This window comes from Phaseolus vulgaris, chromosome 1 (genome assembly GCF_000499845.2).
Source record: "Phaseolus vulgaris cultivar G19833 chromosome 1, P. vulgaris v2.0, whole genome shotgun sequence".
Classification (NCBI taxonomy): domain Eukaryota; kingdom Viridiplantae; phylum Streptophyta; class Magnoliopsida; order Fabales; family Fabaceae; genus Phaseolus; species Phaseolus vulgaris.
The window spans coordinates 6498962-6520225 of NC_023759.2; the positions used below are offsets into that span (position 1 = coordinate 6498962).

Here is a 21264-nt window from a genome sequence, read left to right on the forward strand (position 1 = left end):
TTTATGAAGTGAGATGGCATTGGTATGCCCAAGAGAGGTGTGGGTAGCAACGTCTATAGTTGGTGAGTCATGATTTGGATGTTTAGAGTATTTTATATATTGTGAGGATTTTTCTCTCTCTCCCCACAATAGTCATAAGGGTGCATTTAATGCACATCAAATTTTTGAGCTGCTTTTCAAATTCTAATGTATGTAGCTTGGAAGATCGAGTTTTAGGCATAGGCTAGTTTGCTTGTTTGATATTTACATTGCTATATTGGTGGATACGAAAAGTGGTAGTAAATATGTAGTGGGAAAGTAAAAAAATTGGTGAACATATTCCAAATGTGAACAAATTCCAGATTGATGAGCATTATATTGAAGATAATTGTACCTGTATCCCATGAAACGACACACTTGGAAACGTGCATGGATATTATATTCCAAAATGAATGGACCCCATTAAGGTTTTTGTTCAACTCAAAGTGTGAAACAATGTGGTTATTTGTGATCTTGCCTCTCTTAAAAGGTTTTCTATGGTGGATTTATTTCTTTGCTTTCATTTATGAGTATAGCTTCATTGTTTCCAAGCCTCAACTAAAGCTATTACATCATTTGCTTCAAATTTCTTCCTTTCGTCATTTTTCAGCAGCTTGGTCTGTCCATTTATGATAGGTTATTAGGCATACCCAATACAATAAACGCCCTTACTTTTATTTTGTTTACATAATCTTTATTAAAATCACAATACCAACTTATTTGTTTCACTATAGATAAAGCCATTCAATAGATGGTTGTTTTAACTATCAAACAACCATTCTAGGTATCGATTTCAAACAAGTTACAATTGGCACATACAATGATTACGAACCAATCATTGAAATAAAATACTCTTTGGCCATAAATTATTTAGTTGGACTTGGCCCAGGTTCAAACTGGATCAGTTTTGACATTCTAAATCTTAATAATACAAACGAATTTTGAGGAGTTCTAGCCACGTTACTTCTCAATAAGGTGACCGAGATGGAGTGACAGTAAAATCATAAATTATTAACACTACAGAATGACCTATATTCGGAATTGGTTTTATAATTTAGCATCTCAATAGGACAAGAAAATAATTGAACAGCAAATATTGTCTGCAGACAACTTGATTAATACTTAACTATTAAAGGTACAAAGAGTTCCGGTCAAAATAGAGCTGTTTGAAAGACACAGATTTTTAAGACAAAATTAACAAAAGTCTCGTGAAATGAGATTGGTACACGTCTACTGGCTACTGACAGTATCTACGCAGTATCTTTCTTCTTCTTGGGCATTCTGTATCCACCAACAACACAAGCATGGTCCCTCTCAAATGGTTCAAGGGTGACTTGCTCGAATGGCTTGAATTGATCTGCCTTCAACTTGTTCACTTCGCTTTCAAACACAGCCTCCGCAGGAACGGTAGAGTCTATGCAGTTAGCCTAACATACAAATGAGGGTGATTTAGCAAGTGAGCACGATTAAAACAAATTAACAAGAAACAAGTCATCTACCAGTTAACGATAAAGAATACCCAAGAACATTGATATAACCTAATCACGAAAACCTATATAGTTCCAGTATTCTAATTATAGGATGAGCCCCTTTACACACCCACAAATTTCTTGTATATGTGATATGAAAAACCCAAGTTAATAAAACAGCATCAGTTTGTGAGAATCTTGGATCACCCTTTTTAACTTGTTCTCCGCTTATGGACCAGACAACCTAATATAGTGAACGAAACATACCTTGATTGAAATAACAAAATGACCTCCCGTTTTGAGATAATATGAAGCATTGAGCCCCAAAATCCTGGCCTGCAATGGTCACAAAAAAATCATAACAAGGCATATGCAAAAGCTAAATAAAAGTTTCATGCTATTAAGGGAGATTTTTTCTTCCATTTCTAGCAAAGGTAAAAAAGTAAAGAATCCACAAATAAAAAATCAAAGAAAAATAACAACTAAACTGAAAAATGCATATGCAATACCACATTCATCACAAAAAAAAAAGTAAACAGTATTCCTTGATACAGAATAGGGGAAATGCAACTAAACAAAAGTCGAAAACTGTTGGTTTAAGAAAACAGAAATAATATATATATAAACAAATTGAAGTGCATCGGAAACTCGGGTATGCATCATCCATGATGTCTTGAAGGGGAATCCGAGTAACTCGTCATATGCACATATTATCTCGTAAGAAAAAATGACCTGACACAAGCTGAGTAATACACTAATCAAACTCACAAATTAAAACTGAATTAAAAACAAAATCAGTTCCTAAGGATTCAAAACGGGTACACAAACGAGCAAAATAAAATTTAAATCAATGAGGCTGTCTACATAAAGAATAGAGTTCTTTATAAAACAACATGAAAACACCCGAAATCAATGTGCATCTGAAAGCCGGATCTGCATCAAACACAATGGCTTGAAGGGGAATCCCAGTAACTTGTCAGATACAATGATTGTTCCAATTGAAAAACAATATTCAATTAAAATATTAAAACAAGTTGCAAATTGTAAGATACAAAATTAATATAAGTTTGACAAATGTAAAAGTGTAGAAACAAGAAAAAGATACAGAGCAATGCAAGTGTTTGCCAACCAAACAGAAGAGTAAATGAATAGAAACAAAGAAACAATAATCACATGGCACAAGAGATTGAAGTAAATTACAGTTTTGCAATAGTATATTTAGACAGTAAATGTGATGCTGAAGCCACTCAAGAGGAATGATTAAGATATTTAAACCACACCTGATCAGGCTGGGCAACATCAGAAAATATGACATCAACCATACCAACTAACATCCTGTACTTTGCTGGATGTCTAGCATCTTCAATAATGGGTATAACATTAGTACGCTTCTTTGCCATATTGACCAAATCACGTCCACTTCTATGAGAAAATTCAACTGCATAGACAACTCCTGTCTATATATACAAAGAATAGCACCATTTAATCAGCCATTCTAATTTTTCGACACAAATCTAAGATTGTGCAATTTAAAAATATACTTACTGGGCCAACAATATCAGAAACATGAGAAACAGTTGTACCAGAAGCAGCTCCTAAGTAAAGGACTCTAGCACCAGGTTTCTTTACGAGGTACAAGGCAGAAGACACAAATAGATAGAAGAAAAATGTTAGGATAATGAATAGAAGCAAATAATCAAATCAGAGCGAAGGTAATGAATGAAAAAACTTACAATCCATATGTTATCAACTCCACCAAGGATAGCAGCAGCCAACTTCGAGCGGAAAGGATTCCAAATTCTGTACTCAACTTTGGAACTATCTTCGTTCTGCAAAAATGAAAATGAGAATTACATTCTATCCTTCATCTACTAGTTCAAAAAACAGGGTGCTGCAGAAAGAAAATAACCTGAACAGTAATCCTTTTCTCATTGTAAACAGCTTCACCGGGAACAAGATTCTTAGTGACAAGGGCATCTTCTTTACCCTTGGCAATAAAAATACCCTCATGTCTATGTGGTTGAACCACGACCCTACTCCCTCCCTTCATTCCTCCACCACGGCCACCACCTCTGCCTCCTCCACGGCCACCTCCCCTGCCTCCTCTCCCACCACCTCTGGCTTTAAAAGGCGTACCCCTATCTCCTCCTCTACCTCCGCCGCCCCTTCCTCTACCTCTGTCACCCCTACCACCCCTGAAACCTCCACTACCACCACCACCACTGAAACTTCCACCACCACTGTAACTTCCACCACCACGACCTGCACAAAGTCAAACAAAAAGAATGTTACCACTGCTACATTCTTCTATCAATTAAATAAATTACTAAAACTACAAAGAAATAAAAAACCATGCAGAGGGGCGGGTGCAGGATAATCTGTTACCAAAGCAATAACATAAAGTTCTAATGCCAAGTGCCTAAGCAATAATCATAATATTCTCATCAAAAACAGAAAAATTAACATACGCCACAAAACAGGAGAGAAAATATTATGATTCAGGAAGAGCATGACATAAAGTTCAAATGTAAAATAAACGAACAACAACAACAACCATAACAAGGAATCTGTCAGCAATGACCATATCATAAAGTTCCGATGTGAAGTGCATATAATACACCGTTTGAAAGCCCAGAAGAAAAGAAAAACCCTATTGTTCCTAACAAACACTAAAAAGTTTATCATCACCTCTGGGAGGAGCCATCTTAGAGAGCAGAGGTTGCAAACGGTGACAAGTGATGTTCAACGCAAGCAGTAGAAATGCTACTGAAGGTTGATAATTAGGGTTTAAGAAATAGGGTTTTGAATTTATAAAGGACGCATATGGGAGCACCACCTAAACCCTAATGGGTCACAAACACTCCCAAATGATCCGGCCCATTTTCTTTCCCTTCCGCACCTGTTAAGGCTTTTGTTTCCTCTATAATTACTAACTGCACCCATACAAGATATAAAGACTAAACTATCCTTCCTAATGTATTGTCCCATTGTGTAGAGTTGTTCTAAAAAGTTTGTTCATAAGTTATCATTTATATTCTGGAAAACTTGTTCCAAAAAGCTCACTCTATAATGCATTCCATGTGTTTTGAGAAATTTATTTTAAAAAAATCATTCTAAAAAACTTGTTTTAAGATGTATTATATATATCATTTTAAAGGGGTAAAATTATCATTTTAAAAAAATAATGAAAGTGAAGTTAGAAATTATGGAGATGTGAGAAGAAACCCTTCTTAGTTGAGTAAACCCAATCTTCCTCTAGGTGAATTTTCATTTCTAGTCTGCAAATAAAAATTTAATTAGTTTTAATTTTATAAAGTTTTCATTAAATTTTTTTAGTTCATAATGTCAAATATCATCCGACACTATCTATTGTGTGAGTGTTGATAAGTGATTTGATTGGATAGTGATTATAATATTTTTTAAAAAAAATACTGTCAATTTTTTTTAATTTATCAATTCTAACTTAACTTAATCATTGTTATTGTTTATTCCTTGAATCTCATTTTTGTAAGTAAATTAATCAAATCATTGAATTGTACAATAATCTTTGGTTTTAATTCTTTTGATATACAAGAACGTGTTACCTGTTAGTTGATTGGTGAAGGATGTGAATCTAGAGGTTTGTAATACTTTGGAACTCGCTCGTATGTGTCTTATTTTACATTTTCATCTCTTAAACTTTTATATGAATGCATAGGTTATTTTCACTTGTTAAAATTAAATAAGATAATTCATGAACTTAATAAGTTTCAAGTTTTAGAATGTGAATCATGTCAATCAGGAAAACTTGTTAAGTCTTGTTTCCTTAGACACTGTGAACCCAAATACAACTTTCCTTTTTCTATCATCAACTGTGATATTTGGGAGCCAAGTCGCATGTACCTTTTAGTTTTATATATTTTGTTACTGTATTGGTAAATATTCTAGATGTACTTGGATTTATCTATTAAAAAATAGTTACAAACTTTTGTGTCTTTATGTCTTTTCTTAATAAAATCATATATTAAAGTAATCCAAGTTTTACAAAGTGATAATGCAAAAAAATGTTTTTCCTTTGATTTCTTCTTAAGTTTACTTACATGACAGTTACATCAATCTACTTACCCTCGCACACCTCAACAAGATGTTATAACATAAAGGAAAACATAAATTTCTTGACAATAAAGTTCTTGACTCAATTCTATTTTCAAAGGAGCCATCTTTCATATTTATCCCCGTGTTTTTTGTTGTGTGTGATTTATTCATAGCATCACAAAGTTTGGATAAACTCTAAACTAGAGTCATCAAATGTGTCTTCTTAGGATATTCTAACATTCTAAAAGGATATCAATATTACTCTCTTGAAACCAATAGATATTATATGTTTGTTAATGATATTTTTTTCTAAACCAACTCCTTTCTTCTCTCCTTATGTATACCATCAATTGAGACTTTAGTTCCTTGTGCTTTTGACACCCAAAATTTCATACAAAATCTACCTGAATCATCATCATCGCCTTTTATTATCAATATAGGAACTAAATGACTAGTTCGATGCTTAAAGATGAATCCTCTTTATCAGGTCATTCTCAAACATCACTCAACACATGATTACTAGTAATCATGAATTGAGTTGACTCATTATTATTTGTAAAAGTACTTACTCTATTCATAAACCTCATCCTATTTACAATTTTGTTAGCTAACGCAAGTTGTCTCCTTTCTATTTTTCTTTTATTTCCTTTATATATTCCACTATTATAACTAAAAATATGACAAAAGCACTTTATCATATTGGATGACGACAAACCATGATTTAGAAATCCAAACTCTTGAATACAACCATACATGGTTGTTAGTTCCTCTTACATCAAGAAAGAAGATGATTGGTTTCCGTCTGGTCTATGCCATTAAAGTTGGACCAAATGGCGGAGTTGATAGTTTCTAAGCTTGATTGGTCCAAAGGATACAATCATATTTATGGACTCGATTATAACTATATTTTATCCCCAATGACAAAAATTATTAGTGTTTATTTTTTCCTAGCCATGACAATCATTTGCCATTGATATCTTCATCAATTAGATATTAAAAATGTTTTTCTTTCATGATGATCTAGAGGAAGAAATCTACATGAAGCAATCTCCTAGGTTTGTTGCTTAGAGAGAGTCTAGTTTGGTTGTAAATTATGTTACTCTCTATAGTCTCAAATAATCTCCATGTACTTGATTTTGAAAGTTTAGTCATATTGTTCAAACCTTTTGACGGAAACACATTAAAACAAATAATCTAGTTTTCTATTGTCATACCTTCTGCGAAAAATGTGTGTACTTAATAGTATATGTTGATTATATAATCATTGCACATAATGACGCTGCAAGAATTTTAAACACTTTTTGAGCATTAAAGTAACCTAATCAAAGGAATGTGCTATAATTTCTTAAAGAAAATATGCTTTAGATATCTCAAAAAAGACATGTATGATTGACTATAAACTAATGGATAGTCTTGTATATCCAAATCATAAATTAAGGGCAGGGTAAAACTTTCTTTGATCCATAAATATATAAAAATTTGGTTGGAAAACTTAGTTATCTTATCATTACTATACCAAATTGTCTTTTATAGTTAGTATTCTGAGTCACTTAATGCAAACTTTTTGTATTGATCATTGGAATGTTATCATTTGTATCCCAAGATACTTAAAATGGACTTCAAGATAATAGTTTTCTTTACGAAAATAGAGAGAATATCCAAAAATTGATGTTGATTAGGCATGTTCTCCTATGGACAAATGCTCTTTTACGTGATTTTATATTTTTATTGAAAGAAATATTATTATTTTTAAAAGTAAAATGTACTTGTCCAATCATAGTGAAATTGAGAATAAGGAAATTAAATATTTCACTTGTGAACTTGTGTTGTGTTGGTAAAATAGTTTATTCAAAAATTAGATTTTTATTAAATTTAACAAATGATTATGATAATCAAATAACTTTTCACTTACTTTATAATTTTTTTGTTTTATGAAAGGACCAAACACAAAGATTAAAAAATCAAGTATTATTTGATAATTGTTACCGAGAAAAGTGATACTGAAATTTAATTAAAAAAAAGTGAATATAATCTAATTTAAAAAATGACTAATTTTCATTATCAAAAAAGCTACTTATAAAATTATAATAATATTATTATTTTTATAACTTATTTTTTATACATATTTTTATTATAATTTTTTTTTATAGATTTTTTTTATAAAAACTCTCATGTATTTTGATTGAAATTTATAAGTATTATTATTATATAATTATAATGTTATAAAAGTTAATGAGAAAATATTTCTATATTTTTTTTTATTTATAAATATTTTTATAATTTAAATAATATGTTTTGATTAATTTTGTGCACCATAGGTCCAATTTGTTGTATGATAACAAAAAATAATTCTTATCATAATTATTAAAAAAAATATATTTACAAAATATAATTATAAAATATGTAATTTTTATAATTTATCATAAGTAACTTTTTATTGTTAACAGTTAATTAAATTTTTAAAAATAATTATAAATTTAAAAGATAAAATAATAAAATAAAATATATTAATAAAAGTAAAATTGGTAATAGATTATGTAGGTTACAACCAGTTAAGTTATTTATAAAATGATTATAGAAAATATTCCATTTATTAATAGTTATAAATATAAATTATTATTAATGGTTATAGATTATAGTAGACATGTCCATAGAGGCATACCTAGTATGAATAATTATAATTAATAATTTCTTGAACCAAATTTGGACAAAATTAAAACAGAAAGATTCACCATATTAAATAATTTTTGCACATTAAATAATTGTTGTTTTAATGAAAAAACAAGAAAAGGGTAAAACAACACATGATTCTATCTAACCAACATCAACAGCTGTAATTAGTTACTACCATTCTTGTTCTTGATAGAATTGAAAAAGAAATGTAGAAAGAGAAGATGAATTTACCCAAAATGTGATCCAAATTCGATTAATCTTCAAAGTCTTGTTGACTTCTGTTTGTAACCGAAAGTTTGGCTCCTTGTTTGTATCTTTCTCCATTTATACGCGTTTTCTCTCCACCCAAAGGTGCGAAACCAGAGGGAATTGTCAAAGTTTTAGTCTTTGTGAAGATATTTGCAAAAGGCGCGTCCTTTCGAATTCCCTTTTTCATTGTTTATTCATAGATTTCTCTGTTTGTGTTCGTTTAAATTAACGTTTGAATTGGGTTTTTGCAGGGGCACTATGGCTGCCACTATGAAACAGATGTCTCTGATCGTATCTGTGTTGGGCGTGGTGTCCTTCATTTTGGGAGTTGTTGCTGAAAACAAGAAGGTAACATTCAAACATCTTAATTCTTAAAGAGTAATTTATAAGAATTTTTAGCAAGATTTTAGATGGAAAAGGTATATTTAAGCATAAAATATGACTTCATCATTGGTATTATTATAATATAATTTGTCAAATGATTGTTTTAATTGTTCAAGTATTATTTTTCTAAGATTGTGGAGTCAAGACCTTGATATTGCAGAAAATTTTGATCTGGTCCTAACTGCAGGTTGGGGCACTTATAAAACCTTAATTTCTCATCCATAATTACAATTACATACCCAGTTTGAAGAAAGCTTCTCCAATTTCATGTAGGGAAATTGTTTAGATAAGATTCAGATTTAGTTGTTTAGTTGCTTTTGGTGTTGATCTCCAAGAAGCAGGATTGCAGTTTCACCCTTAGCATTTATGTTTCATTCCAATAACCTGGGAAATATAGATTTGCTTTGAAGGTCAACATGTGTTAGTAGGATAAAACTTCAACTCTGATGGAAGAATAACACTCGGAGTGCATGTAGAATTATATGTCGGTTTACTTTGAGTATTTTTTATTTTATTTTTCAAAGAAAATGGAAAACAAAGCTGAAAATATGCTTGGTTAAGAAGTAGGAAAAAAAAAATTGAAAAGGAAAAGGTCAAAATTTGAAAATAAATTTTTTTTTTTTCTTTTCTTTTCATTGTGTTAGTATCATGAACAATCGGGTCTCACATTTTCTTATTGTTTTCCATAGCTGACCTCAGAACCGTTGACAATGGGTTTTGGATAAAAGTTGAAAATGAAAGAAAAGTAGTAAAATCAAAGGAAGTTCTCTAAAACTTAGCAAATTGAAAATGAAAACTATTTTCAGAAAATAAAAACAACAAATGGAGATGGAAAATGTGTTTACAAACCAAAGAACTCCTGAATTTCTTTGCAAATTGTTAACACAGTTCTAAAACTATTGATGTTTAAGGTTAATAATACATACATTAATATATACATTAACAAACATTTATTAAATAGGAATGTAAATTTGAAATCTGTAAAACACATGTTTTAGAAAGGGGCTAGACATATTTTTGGAACTGAGCACAAACAGTTTGGAGGTTTTTCTTGCATCACTAAAAATCATTATGGTTTTGGCTTCTCAAGTGCATTTCATATATGAGGTAATCTAATGGATTTATAACACATGATGCACAATTATGAGCGTATTGTGTCCCTTGTGTGAAGGGTGATTGTTCTTTGTAGGTTCAATGTGATTTCTTTCTGAAGCTTGTTGTTAACTCACTATTTTTTTTCTGTATTGAGCAGTGATACTTTTGTTATTTCATTACAGCCAGCTGCTGGAATACCTGTGACTGGTTTGGATGGTGTCTCTGTCACCTGCAAGTACCCGGCGGATCGAACTGTTGTATTGGGGTATCTTTCTGTAGCATTTCTTGTTGCATCCACTGTGGTAGGGTATCTGTCTTTGTTTTACCCTTACAAAGGAAAGTCAATTCCACAAGGGGTTCTGTTTAAACACACCACTTTCACAGTGTTCTTCAACATTTCTTTGTAAGTACTGCTTCCTTATCAATTCTCATGATTAAATCTTCAGGTATTAAATTATAATGCATGATATAAATAATTTTTTATTGTTTTACAATGTTCATGGAAATGGAAGATTCAAAGATAGATACTGCTGATTGTACTAGTTCATTCTTGGGGTGTTGTTTGAGATTACATTTCTGGATCTTATTCTTCAGTGTGAAAAGGAGTAGCTATTTTAACATGCTTATTTTGTGTGCCATAGATTTTTCAGCCTATTTATTTCCATTACTTTGAGATTCATTCAATGTAACATCTAAAATGAGCTTGCATTTGGTCAATTAACAAAACACTTGTGTGTTGGTCCAAGAAGAATACACCTATTTTGTGGACATGCTAAATGTAGAATGGTAATGGATGAACTAAGAGTAGTAAATCACCACTGTAAAATCCTTGCAAAAGATGGTTTTGTTGACCATAATGACATTAGTTAGTTACACTTGATGTTGGGAATACCATGCATTCCATGAACAAATCATCACAGGAAATATTGGAGCCTACCAATTTGTGGTTTTGAATTTTGATTAATGTTACTGCAAAAGGAGATAACTATGACATTCTAATCTATATATTGTTCTCATCTTTTCATAAATGACTTTTCTTCTATGCAATGGTGTATCTACCTAGGTTCACCGCTGGATTAGCTGCAGCTTTGCTGTTATGGCCAACAATCACTGAACAACTTCACCTGACACGAAATGTCCACAATGATGTCAAATATGAATGCCCTACAGCCAAAACTGGTCTCCTTGGAGGTGGTGCCTTTCTGTCCCTTGATTCATCTCTGCTGTGGTTGATTGCCCTTATGTTAGCAGGCAATGCTCGCGAGGACTTCTTTGAGGAAGAAGACAGTGGTGTTGACAAGGGTGAATATGGCACAGCCTCCTCTGATAACTATTATGATGCTGATTCAGGATTGAAGGGGAGTTCCTGAACTCTACTACTGAGTAGAAATAAATGTTGAACTGCTACTTCTGCAGTTTCCTTTTAATATATCATTCTGAACAATTCACATGAAATATTGAATGTACATACTTTAAATGATTGTTCTGTGATTAAGCATTACTGCAGAAACACATAGTTGTTTATAATTTGGATTCCTTTCCTATAAATCTATCTTTTAATCCTTCAGGGCTACCTTGTGATAGATATGGATCTTTTTGCTTCCTTTTGAAATGTTTTTAGTCTTTAAAGGCTTCTGGGGTTATCTGTAATATAACAATTATGTTATTTATTTGTTGTGAAAATGTATTGAAGTTGTACTATAATAATGCTGCAAAGAACTTTGTAAATATATATAAAATTTTAATAGAAAATAAAATCTTTCTTAATTGGGAGACACTATTTCAAGATGAGTTTAACTTTCTGCAATTCATTACAAAATGTAAAATTTGTGAATATTTGACTTAAAATATATTTTCTAATATTACTTCTAAAAGACTTTACAGTGAATTATAAATAACTTACCATGAACATTGCATTCCATATAAAGTTACAATAAATTATAAATATTTTCTGATTCACACTAAATTTTTTGGGTGTGGCTTTCTTAAGTTATTATATTGTTGTTTAACCTAAGTCCTAACCATTTTCTATGTCATATTACTTATAGAGGAGTGAATAGAATGAAACATATATTTTGTTATTGTGAAAAACTTGACCTGTTTTTCTTAAAAGTAAAAATGCTAGAGAAGACAACTCTAGATGTGAATAATTAAGAGGGTGGTAAGAAAACAGATAAAAATGGAAGTTCAATTCAACTGATTAAAAAAAAAAACTGTTTTAAAAAATAATAAAAATATTTATTTGAAAATATTATATAGAGTATTAAAACAAATTAATTTATATGATTTAAAAAGTTTTATGTATTAAAATAATAAATTAATCATTGTTAGTTTAAATAAAATTCAAAATAACAATAATAATAATATTATTTATTAAATTTATTTTATGTTAGAAAACTGATAAATGTAAAATATTAGTATTAAATTTTATTTTAATAATTAAATTAGTAATAAAAAAGTAATATTTATTATATTAATTTTATATTAGAAATAATAAATTAATAACTTTATTATTATTAATTTTTTTTTGTAAAGGACTATTATCATTAATTTAATTTTTCAATAAATTTATAATTTTACTATTAGTGGTAAAATATTATAAATAATATATTACATTTACAAATAACGTTATAAATACATTAAAACTATAATTTTAATTATTATTAATTAAAAATTATTATTCATTAATTAAATTTTTTTATTTATTAATTAAAATTTATTAGTAATAAATATAGCGATTTTTATATAAAAATGGTAAAAATTATATTTATGAATTTAAATTCAATTTTTGCGTGAATAGTAAGTAATTATATTTTTTTATAGAATTTTTTTTTAAAATATTTGAAGTTATATTAAATTAAAAATAATTATTAAAAAGACTTCTTGGTAGTTAGAGTTTTTTTTTTGTTGCACCTTTACTTTGACATCATATTTTTTGTTACTAAATTCAACTATACCATTTATCATAATGTGTGTGCGGAGAAGCTTGTAAATAGCCCTTAAATTAAAAAAAAAAAGTTTTTATAGAAAATTGGTCAGTAGGTTGATGTTTGTTGTGTTTGGTAGGATTATTTCTTTTACAACCTTAATTACTCTATGAATTATTCTATCATTCATCAATAATTTAGAACACTTATAACAATACATGCATGTATAATAATTTAATTAATTTTATAATCCAGAGTTTCTAATCAACTATAAAATAGATTATATAATTAATTAAAAAGTTTTAAAACTTGTTGCTTAAAACTAATCAATTAAATTCGTGTTTAAACTCAGCCAAAATAATTGATTATTCACTTAAAATAATCAATCATTCACTTATAATAATTATTGTTTACAATACCATGAATTAAAATAGATCTTAGAATCATGAAGTAATAAATTATCTTATGGGTTTTGGTCTAATATCTTCGTATTTGCTTGTATTTCACTTTTCTTAATAATATTTTTTCATGTGGTGGTAGATGATTGTTGAAACATGAGGTATTAGCCTAATCTATATATCAAGTTTCATAGTGATGTTTAACATAATAATTTTTTTAAAAAAATAAAATAAAATAAAATAATAAATTATTTTATAATATAATCAAATTAATTTGTTTTTTATATTTTTATCAATATTTTTCTCAAAATATTCATGAAAGCATTGCCATATACAATAAAATAAAATTCATGAAAGCATATTCAAAGATAAATCATCTAACATTATAATACTTAAGAGACAAAAATTTATGCATTAAAAATGAAAATGCATTCATTTCATTACAACTAAGTTGATACATGATGGAGAATTAAAGTTATAACAAAAAAAAAAATCATATGGTGAGTTGTTGATTTCTAAGCTAGCAAACAACTAAGAGTTCAAGGTGCTAAAGTTCACAAAAATATATTAAAACTAAAATAGTAATTAAATTTAAGAGTGCATGGAGGACATAATTTTGAAGTGTGAAAAAAAAGCATGTTATAACATTTCCTTCCTCTTTACCTTGTTTTTTTTTTTAAAAAAGCTTCAATATTGTAAAGAAGCAATTAAATTTCTCCTTTTCCACTCTCATGTCAATCTTTTGTGAACAAAAAATGAGAATATGAATGCTAAGTGACTCTCTTGTATCCTTTATTGGAAAGGTCTACAAATGGTTATGGATTAGTTAATTGGTTATTTGATATTGAAAAGTGTATAAGAATGTGATGGAGCTTATCCCTTTAGGCAATAGGTGTTCATACAACACAATTCTATTTGTGGTTAATCCAAGTGTTACATTTTACTAAAATTGGTTAAAAAGAATTAGGTAAAAAATGTATAATTTGTTTTTATCAATTGGTAATTGTGTTGTAATGATCCTGAGTATTACTGTTAGTTACCTAAACCTAAAACCTTGTGTAATCTCAATTAGCTACTCATAATATAATTTTTATGAGTGTAAATTTTATTTAATTTGGAGAAGACCTTCAAAAACTTAGTTTAAAAATTTCTCCTTCTTAAGTTAATACATGTTTACTAATATGAAATTTTAACAAGATTAGGAAAAGAAAATTTTACTCAAAATTTTATATTAGATTGTCTAACAGTGCAGACTACGTCTAGTTTTATTAACGGATTGAGTTTCACTATGCAAACTACTACTGCATGTTACAAAACATGTATTCTTTCAAATTGTAGTGTTACTCCTCATTAATCCATTGAGTATTCTTTTAGAATGTAGTCACTCAGGCTAACCCGTGAGTATTCTTTGAATTTGGAACGTTACCACTCTTGACTAGTCCATCGAGTTTGTTTTTTTTTAAACACAATCACTCTTGACTAAGACAGATCTAAAATATCACAAAAGTTTGCTCATTAGAGAGGGTGACATCTTAGACGTATACACAGTGTAAACATTTTACTAGTTTGCTAATGAACATATAATGTTCTTATAAAGCTTTCCAGAGTACAACAAAATTTCAGCAACATTTTAAAACTTCACAAATTCTAGCTCAGGTTCATGTTCTTATTCTTCTTGAAGGATGACTTTAAAATAAGCGTTGAAGAAAAGAGTTGTTATAAATCCTTTTCTGGTTGTTGTGCAAGTTCAGCTTATACGAAGGTTTTTCTTTCGTCTAATCAAATTGAATATAGATGATGCATTAAATGTGTTCGATGCATGCATTAGATGTGTTTTTCCTCTTGAACCAACATCTTGATAACTATAAGTACTTATCAATCCTTGGTCAAAATGTTTTTACTTGACATTGTGTAAAGCGCATAACTGTACAGACCAAATAGTCTTTTCTATAATAGATTGTACGTGCACGAGGGAATGGGTGGTGAAGCATAGTAGCTTTAGCTCATTTTTCAAAAGATTGTTGATGTTGACATATGCTTCTTAGTCGAATATTTGATTCAAATATTTCTTTAAGAGATGATAAATTCATCTAATACTAGAGATGACAACAAAAATTTAAGAGATAGAGTGATGATTTCTATAAATAAAGCTTGTGTTTATAGATGCTTAATATATATTTTTAGATATGTGATGGTAAATTATGTATATGAATGATATATTGTGATTTGATAATTTATTCTTTGTTTCGAGGTACATGTAAGTTATAATAATGTGAGTTCTTGTGATTTGTCTTGATGTACCTCCAAGTTATTTGGATGCTATGAGAAATCTAAGTAGTGTCTTAGAAATATGAAAATCCAAGTTATACTTAATCATTTGATAAGTCTTTCTAAAGACTTAACAATATCAAAATAAAAATTATGTTTAATAATTTGAGAAGTTCAACTGGAAAAAATATAAGTTATGCATTTATTATATTCATAAAATGATATAAAAATAATTTTAGTACATAGTAATATTTTATTGTGAGATGTTTTATTTATTTATTTTTGTGAATTTTATTTAGAAAAAGGCATAAATCCTTTTATCCTTTATTTTCCTATTTTAAAACATTTGAGGGAAAAAATGTCAAAGTTAAAGTTAGTTTATAATTAATAATATTCCCTTTTTTTTTCTAAGAAATAAAATCTATAACTATTAATATATCAATGATTCTTATTATTACATGTAATTATTAGGGTTTAGGTTTATAACTTTTTTTTAAAACTCAATTAACTACTTACAATAAAAAATTATATATAATAAAATTATAAAAGTTATTTATTTTATAATTATTTTTAATAAAAATATTTCTAGTTTGAAAATTTAATAAGTATTTTTTATTTTAATAATTCTGATAAAATTTATTTTTTGTTTTTCTACCTTTTATTATAAAAAAGTGGACATTATAAAAAAATCAAAAGAAAAAGTCATTTTATGTGTGTTTTCTTTTCCCTCCTTGTGCCTTAGTAAAGAAACCCTATTTCAGAATCCTGTTCCACTCTGTTTCCGCCACTCTGTTTCCGCTTCCTTTGCAGTCAGAGCCACTCCACGCTTTGAAGGGTCACACATGGCTTCCACCACACCACATTCCCAACCGCAATGGGAATTCTCCTGGTTTCTCTCTTTCTAAACTTTTCTACCAATTTTTTAATTAGCCACGGTTTTCCATTCTGCAAATGATGACTTGGCATGTGTATTTCTCTTGATATTGAGAATTCAGAACTGAATTTTATTTCTTCTTGATGATATTTGTTCAAATTTTGAATTTGGTTTCTAAATTGCATTTTGTTGATTTGATACCCTTCTGTCCGGTGGGGAGAAAAGCTAGAAACCCAATTTTACCATTGACATATCATAAATTTTCCTGGGCCTTATCTTTAATTTAGCTATTTACTCTTAGATTTTGTAACTTTCAATCAATTTTAAGCAATAATATTACTCTGTGTTGCTAGCTAGCACGTCTTGTCCTGTATCTCATCCAAATAATCCCTCTTCGATTTAGGAAATACAAGAGCTATACAGGAGAAGCACTTATAAGAGAAGAAAAAAATGGAGAAAAAGAGTTAAAATTAGCTTTTGCACAAGTTAAAAACCAACTTTCAAATAATTAATGAGAGAACTTCAACAATATAGCTTATGTACAAGCTAGTTTTAGTTTATAAAAGTTTTTTTTTACTTTCTTATTTTCATCTCTTACAAGTGTTTATGTTGACGTTTGTCCAAATGGATCTATATATACCATGTTTTTCCTTGAAAACTCTTATTTAAAATTTGTACAGATAATGTTTTATGCCTTTGTTTTGAGTTTTGGAGCTGTTTTTATATTGATCTTGTTTTGTAGTAGTGAGATGGTATTTGTCTGAGTAGAAATTGATTACTTTAGTCGTGCTTCTGAACTATTACAGACGGTATTTACTTCTTAGAAACCTTTTTTTGTCATGGCTTGACGCTTTACCATTACAAACTCATGGTTGAAAATCTTGATGTGGGCAAGTAAAAGGACAACCTAGTGTATATGTATACTTCTATTTCTGCCAGCAGGATATTTAGATGCTATAGTAACAGAATAGAGTTTTGGATGGCAATTTTAGAAATATGTTTGCAATGTTTATCTTCTTGGGTGACAAGTTCATTGTGAGGATTTGAAATTAGAGATGTATCACATATTGGCAATGGTTTCCAGATCAGACTTTATGTTGCTGCCCAAATATAATATATTTCCTGCATAAAAGAAATTTAGTCTAGATATGTATGGATTAATTTTTATAGTGAGTTTTATTATCATGTTTTGCTTGCTGAGAGATTAATAGGAATTATTATATTGACTTAGTAAGAAGATAAAAGTTGGAGAGCACCTAGGACAGAAGCTTGTAGTAACAAGGAACTATGTAGGAAAAAACACTTGAAATTTCTCTTGCATTCTTTAACTGTAAAAGTATGAGTGCATGATGAAACCAAAATTTGAAACTTATGTAATTTGTGTTTCAAATACCCTTTTGTTAAAGCTTTCAATAAAGATCAAATTGATACCTGTCCGTTACTTTTCAAGCTATAATGCAAATAGATGATTAAAAGCTTCAAAAGTTATTATTCTTTATTACGTGGTTCAACATGTGGGGTCCACTGCCACCCTCCATGCTTCTGTTTGCAGCACCGTTATCTGTCTCGTGGCCTTTCTTGGTCTCTTTGTGGTTACTTTCAGGCAGGCTACACATTTATGGCATCTTTTGGCTACATTTTGTTGTTCTCTGCTCTTGGGTTAATTGTCTGCTCTGCTTGCTTGAAGCTGCTTTCTGGTTGAATACATTATTTGTTTTCTGTTATGGTCCAAGGTACACAAATACCAAGATCACCCAGGTGGACAAGAAAAGGAAGTATATGCAAATGTACCTAACCAGAATTGAGAGAGAGGGAGAGGACGCGAGTCATGTAACTGACCTAGTTGGCTGTGAGCGTCATATGGCTCGTGAGTTACTGCGAAGGGACTATTAGAATAATGTGTGGTATGTTAGAGAGGGAATTTTTGGGACCTGTAACCTGGATTTGGGAGAGGGGAGCACGATCTAATTACACTTTTTACTTCTGAATACATATTTGAATTCATATACATTGGCTTGCGGATCAGTTAATAGAAGCCCATAACAATATCATTCCCTCATTAATTTTCCTTATAGTTATGGTATGTTACAATTGGCATTCATAGACCTTGATCCTGGAATTTTGTATGCTTGTCGCATGAGCTACAATTGGAACTGGGATAGAACATTTGGAACAGACAAATCAAATTATGGAATCCTTTTTGAGTAACAAAACCAAAGAAGAAATAGTAAAATTCCCTCAGCAAGTCTCCTCTCTCTTCCTTTCTAGTGTTTCAGAGCAAGATTACCTCTCTCCTTGCTAGGCTTGAACTTGTATTATTCTTAATAACGTTGTAAAAATAGGAGGTCTATAATCCCTCTATCACTGTTTTGATAGTGTCTTTTCCATGAGCAATAGCCAGTGAAAATGGAGCAAAAGTTGATTTTAAGTAGGTAATGTACATATAATTATACAGGTATGAGATGTAAAATGAAATACTACATGCAATTTGAAGCTTGTTCTTAGATGAAATGAAAGGTAGATATTTCACTAAATATTTTCGTTATTCATTGAACTTAAGTTCTAATTCAATTTTATTTAATGGTTCATATTTTGAGAGTAACATTATTTAGGGGGCAAATACAGATTCAAACAGTTATGTGGGCAGGTTTTTAGAGGAGAAATTTATGGCTGATTCATAATATTGGGAAAAGAAAGTATTTAAAGATTGGAAAGCCTTCCTGCCCGACAACTTTAAATTCCGTACTAACATATTAGGAAAGATGTAATTCATTGTTGACAAAACGTTTGATACTTTCAGACTTACAATTTTTGAGTTTTTTGTGCAGTCATGTCTGGACATTTTAGATTATAATATAATAATTGAATGCTCTGAGTTGTTTTTAAATTTCTCAGGTGATTGGCATTTCTTAGTTTCTATTTTGGTAGCTGTTGCATTTGATTTCATTGTGTATCCTCCTAATTCTTGGGCTACTAATGAAATTATAGATTTAGGTCTGTGTAAGTTACCAGGAACAAGAACTAGTGTGAGTGTTATTCTATTCCAGAAGGGCACCGAGCCGAATTTCTAACAAAAGATAATCAGAGCCCTAGGCTTCTCAGAGAAAACTACTGTCAGCAAATTGATTTTAGTCAGTCATGCTTGTGATACACTCATATCCTTATATTCATGTTACCTTCCTAACCAGTCTATCTAGTCAGCATAAGAAGTTTCCCTTCCTTATTCCCTTTGCTTGCCTTTTGGAGTGAATTACCCAAATCATAAAGCTTCCTTATGCTTTGCGCTGCCTGAATCAAATAATTGGTCCAAGTCCTGTTTAGACCAGAACTTAGTAAGCCAGATACAACCAAAATCTCAAGTTTATGAACTAATCACTTAATATTTACGGTAAAATGTTTTGTTTTTAAGAATCATCTGATCTAGTGAATATATGTACATTAATTGTGTGTAAATGTCTTGAACTTAGTAAGCAAAATGCAATCAAAATCTCAAGTTTATGAACTAATCTGTTAAATATTTATGGTAAATTTTTTTGTTTTCAAGAATCATCAGATCTAGTGAATATATGCACATTAATTACGTGTAAATTTCATGAATTTAAAAGATTCACTGCCACGAGAAAAACTTGCTATGAAAATTCTGAGATTTCCTTGTGTACTGAAATACTGACAAACTTGTCATTAAAAACGGAATGACAATTACAGTGACATGGAAATGGATTTTGGATCTGAAGAGAACGCTTCCATTGTGTATACTGCCTTAGCAGTTGACAAAGAGGTAACTGTCTTAAGACATGATCTTTCCAATGTTTTACCAATTATTTTCAACTAGTTTTTATATAATTATGTGCCTTTTGCAGTTGCAACCTGATAAAGTAAAAAGAGGCATGTCAGTGTCAGATGGAAAGCTGTCAGTGTGAGTATGCTCTTCAGTATTAATAGTTGAATGTTTTTGTAAATGAGTTTATGGTGAGTTTAGTATTGCTTCATTTGCTGGTTAAAAGCAATTAATGTTATCATGTTATTAAGAGTTAATTAGATATAAAATACTTAATTTTGGTAACTCAAGTGAAGTTTTTTATTGCAATTAATTTTTAGCCATTAAATTTGTGTATGAAATGCTGCTATCTATAGATACCTATGTGCATCATGTTTGTGTTAATTGCAATTTTTTCATGAAGACATTTTGACATGACTACAATTTTAAATATCATCTGCAATATGTTAGTCATTCATGTTGGTCTCTTTTACCTAAAAGGATTCATTTACTACTTTCATTAGTTAATTTAGCTTAAAGGGCACGCTGAATGTGTAATCTTATTCAGGCACTTTGAGGCAACAGAAGCCAGATTTCTGCGGGCATCATTCAGTGCTTTTGTAGATGTTCTGACTCTAGCTACAAAAACTATTGAAGAATTTGGCCAAGAAATGAAGTTGTGACATCTCCTTATTTATTGAATATTTGTTTGTTGAAGTGTACTATATAACTTCTACCTTCTAAATGTAAACTGTATTTGTTTCTTTCAAGTAGGAAAAATGTTCACATTCAGTTTTGAATTTTTATACATGATGTTTGAAGGGTTTAGTACATAATATGCTCAGTAACTCCAGTAATATACTTCTATTTACTTTCAATTCCTGGATGATAATTGGTGGCACAGATGAACATGGCACAGATAATGGTGGGAAATGTTTAGGGATGAAACTTGAGAGTTGAAGATATTTATTATTCGAGTCTTGAGTTTGACTTGCAGTTCTTTTGGATGTGAGTGTGATTGAAACTCATTTGAAATGTGTCAAGTTATTTATGGTTTTTTATTTTCTTTATTTGGTTT

General features: G+C 29.9%; 3 protein-coding genes and 2 non-coding genes across 6 annotated transcripts; 2 read left to right on the top strand and 3 right to left on the bottom strand.

Annotated features, from left to right (window-relative positions):
• Positions 1-1100: 1100 nt before the first annotated feature.
• LOC137813386 (rRNA 2'-O-methyltransferase fibrillarin 1-like) lies at positions 1101-4308 on the bottom strand. Its single transcript, XM_068615591.1, has 7 exons — positions 4176-4308; positions 3397-3749; positions 3221-3316; positions 3033-3110; positions 2768-2944; positions 1755-1823; positions 1101-1445 (listed from the first exon to the last, which is right to left on the bottom strand). The coding sequence occupies exons 1-7, from the start codon at positions 4189-4191 to the stop codon at positions 1269-1271; spliced, it is 966 nt and encodes a 321-aa protein (XP_068471692.1). The 5' UTR covers positions 4192-4308; the 3' UTR covers positions 1101-1268.
• LOC137816752 (small nucleolar RNA snoR60) lies at positions 2124-2194 on the bottom strand. Its single transcript, XR_011081866.1, has one exon. It is a non-coding gene; the product is annotated as a small nucleolar RNA snoR60 (small nucleolar RNA).
• LOC137816753 (small nucleolar RNA snoR60) lies at positions 2403-2473 on the bottom strand. Its single transcript, XR_011081867.1, has one exon. It is a non-coding gene; the product is annotated as a small nucleolar RNA snoR60 (small nucleolar RNA).
• A 4057-nt stretch (positions 4309-8365) lies between the features above and the next one.
• LOC137813387 (uncharacterized) lies at positions 8366-11529 on the top strand. Its single transcript, XM_068615592.1, has 4 exons — positions 8366-8642; positions 8735-8831; positions 10145-10365; positions 11026-11529. The coding sequence occupies exons 2-4, from the start codon at positions 8742-8744 to the stop codon at positions 11330-11332; spliced, it is 618 nt and encodes a 205-aa protein (XP_068471693.1). The 5' UTR covers positions 8366-8642; positions 8735-8741; the 3' UTR covers positions 11333-11529.
• Positions 11530-16249: 4720 nt separating this feature from the next.
• On the top strand, positions 16250-21008 carry LOC137813388 (uncharacterized). Of its 2 annotated transcripts, none has more exons than XM_068615593.1 (4): positions 16250-16444; positions 20135-20207; positions 20290-20345; positions 20755-21008. In XM_068615593.1, exons 1-4 carry the CDS (start codon positions 16398-16400, stop codon positions 20867-20869), a joined length of 291 nt encoding a protein of 96 aa, XP_068471694.1. In that variant the 5' UTR covers positions 16250-16397; the 3' UTR covers positions 20870-21008. The 2 variants fall into 2 exon arrangements, with proteins under 2 accessions (XP_068471694.1, XP_068471695.1); XM_068615594.1 differs by lacking the exon at positions 16250-16444 and adding an exon at positions 18168-18296.
• Positions 21009-21264: the final 256 nt, after the last annotated feature.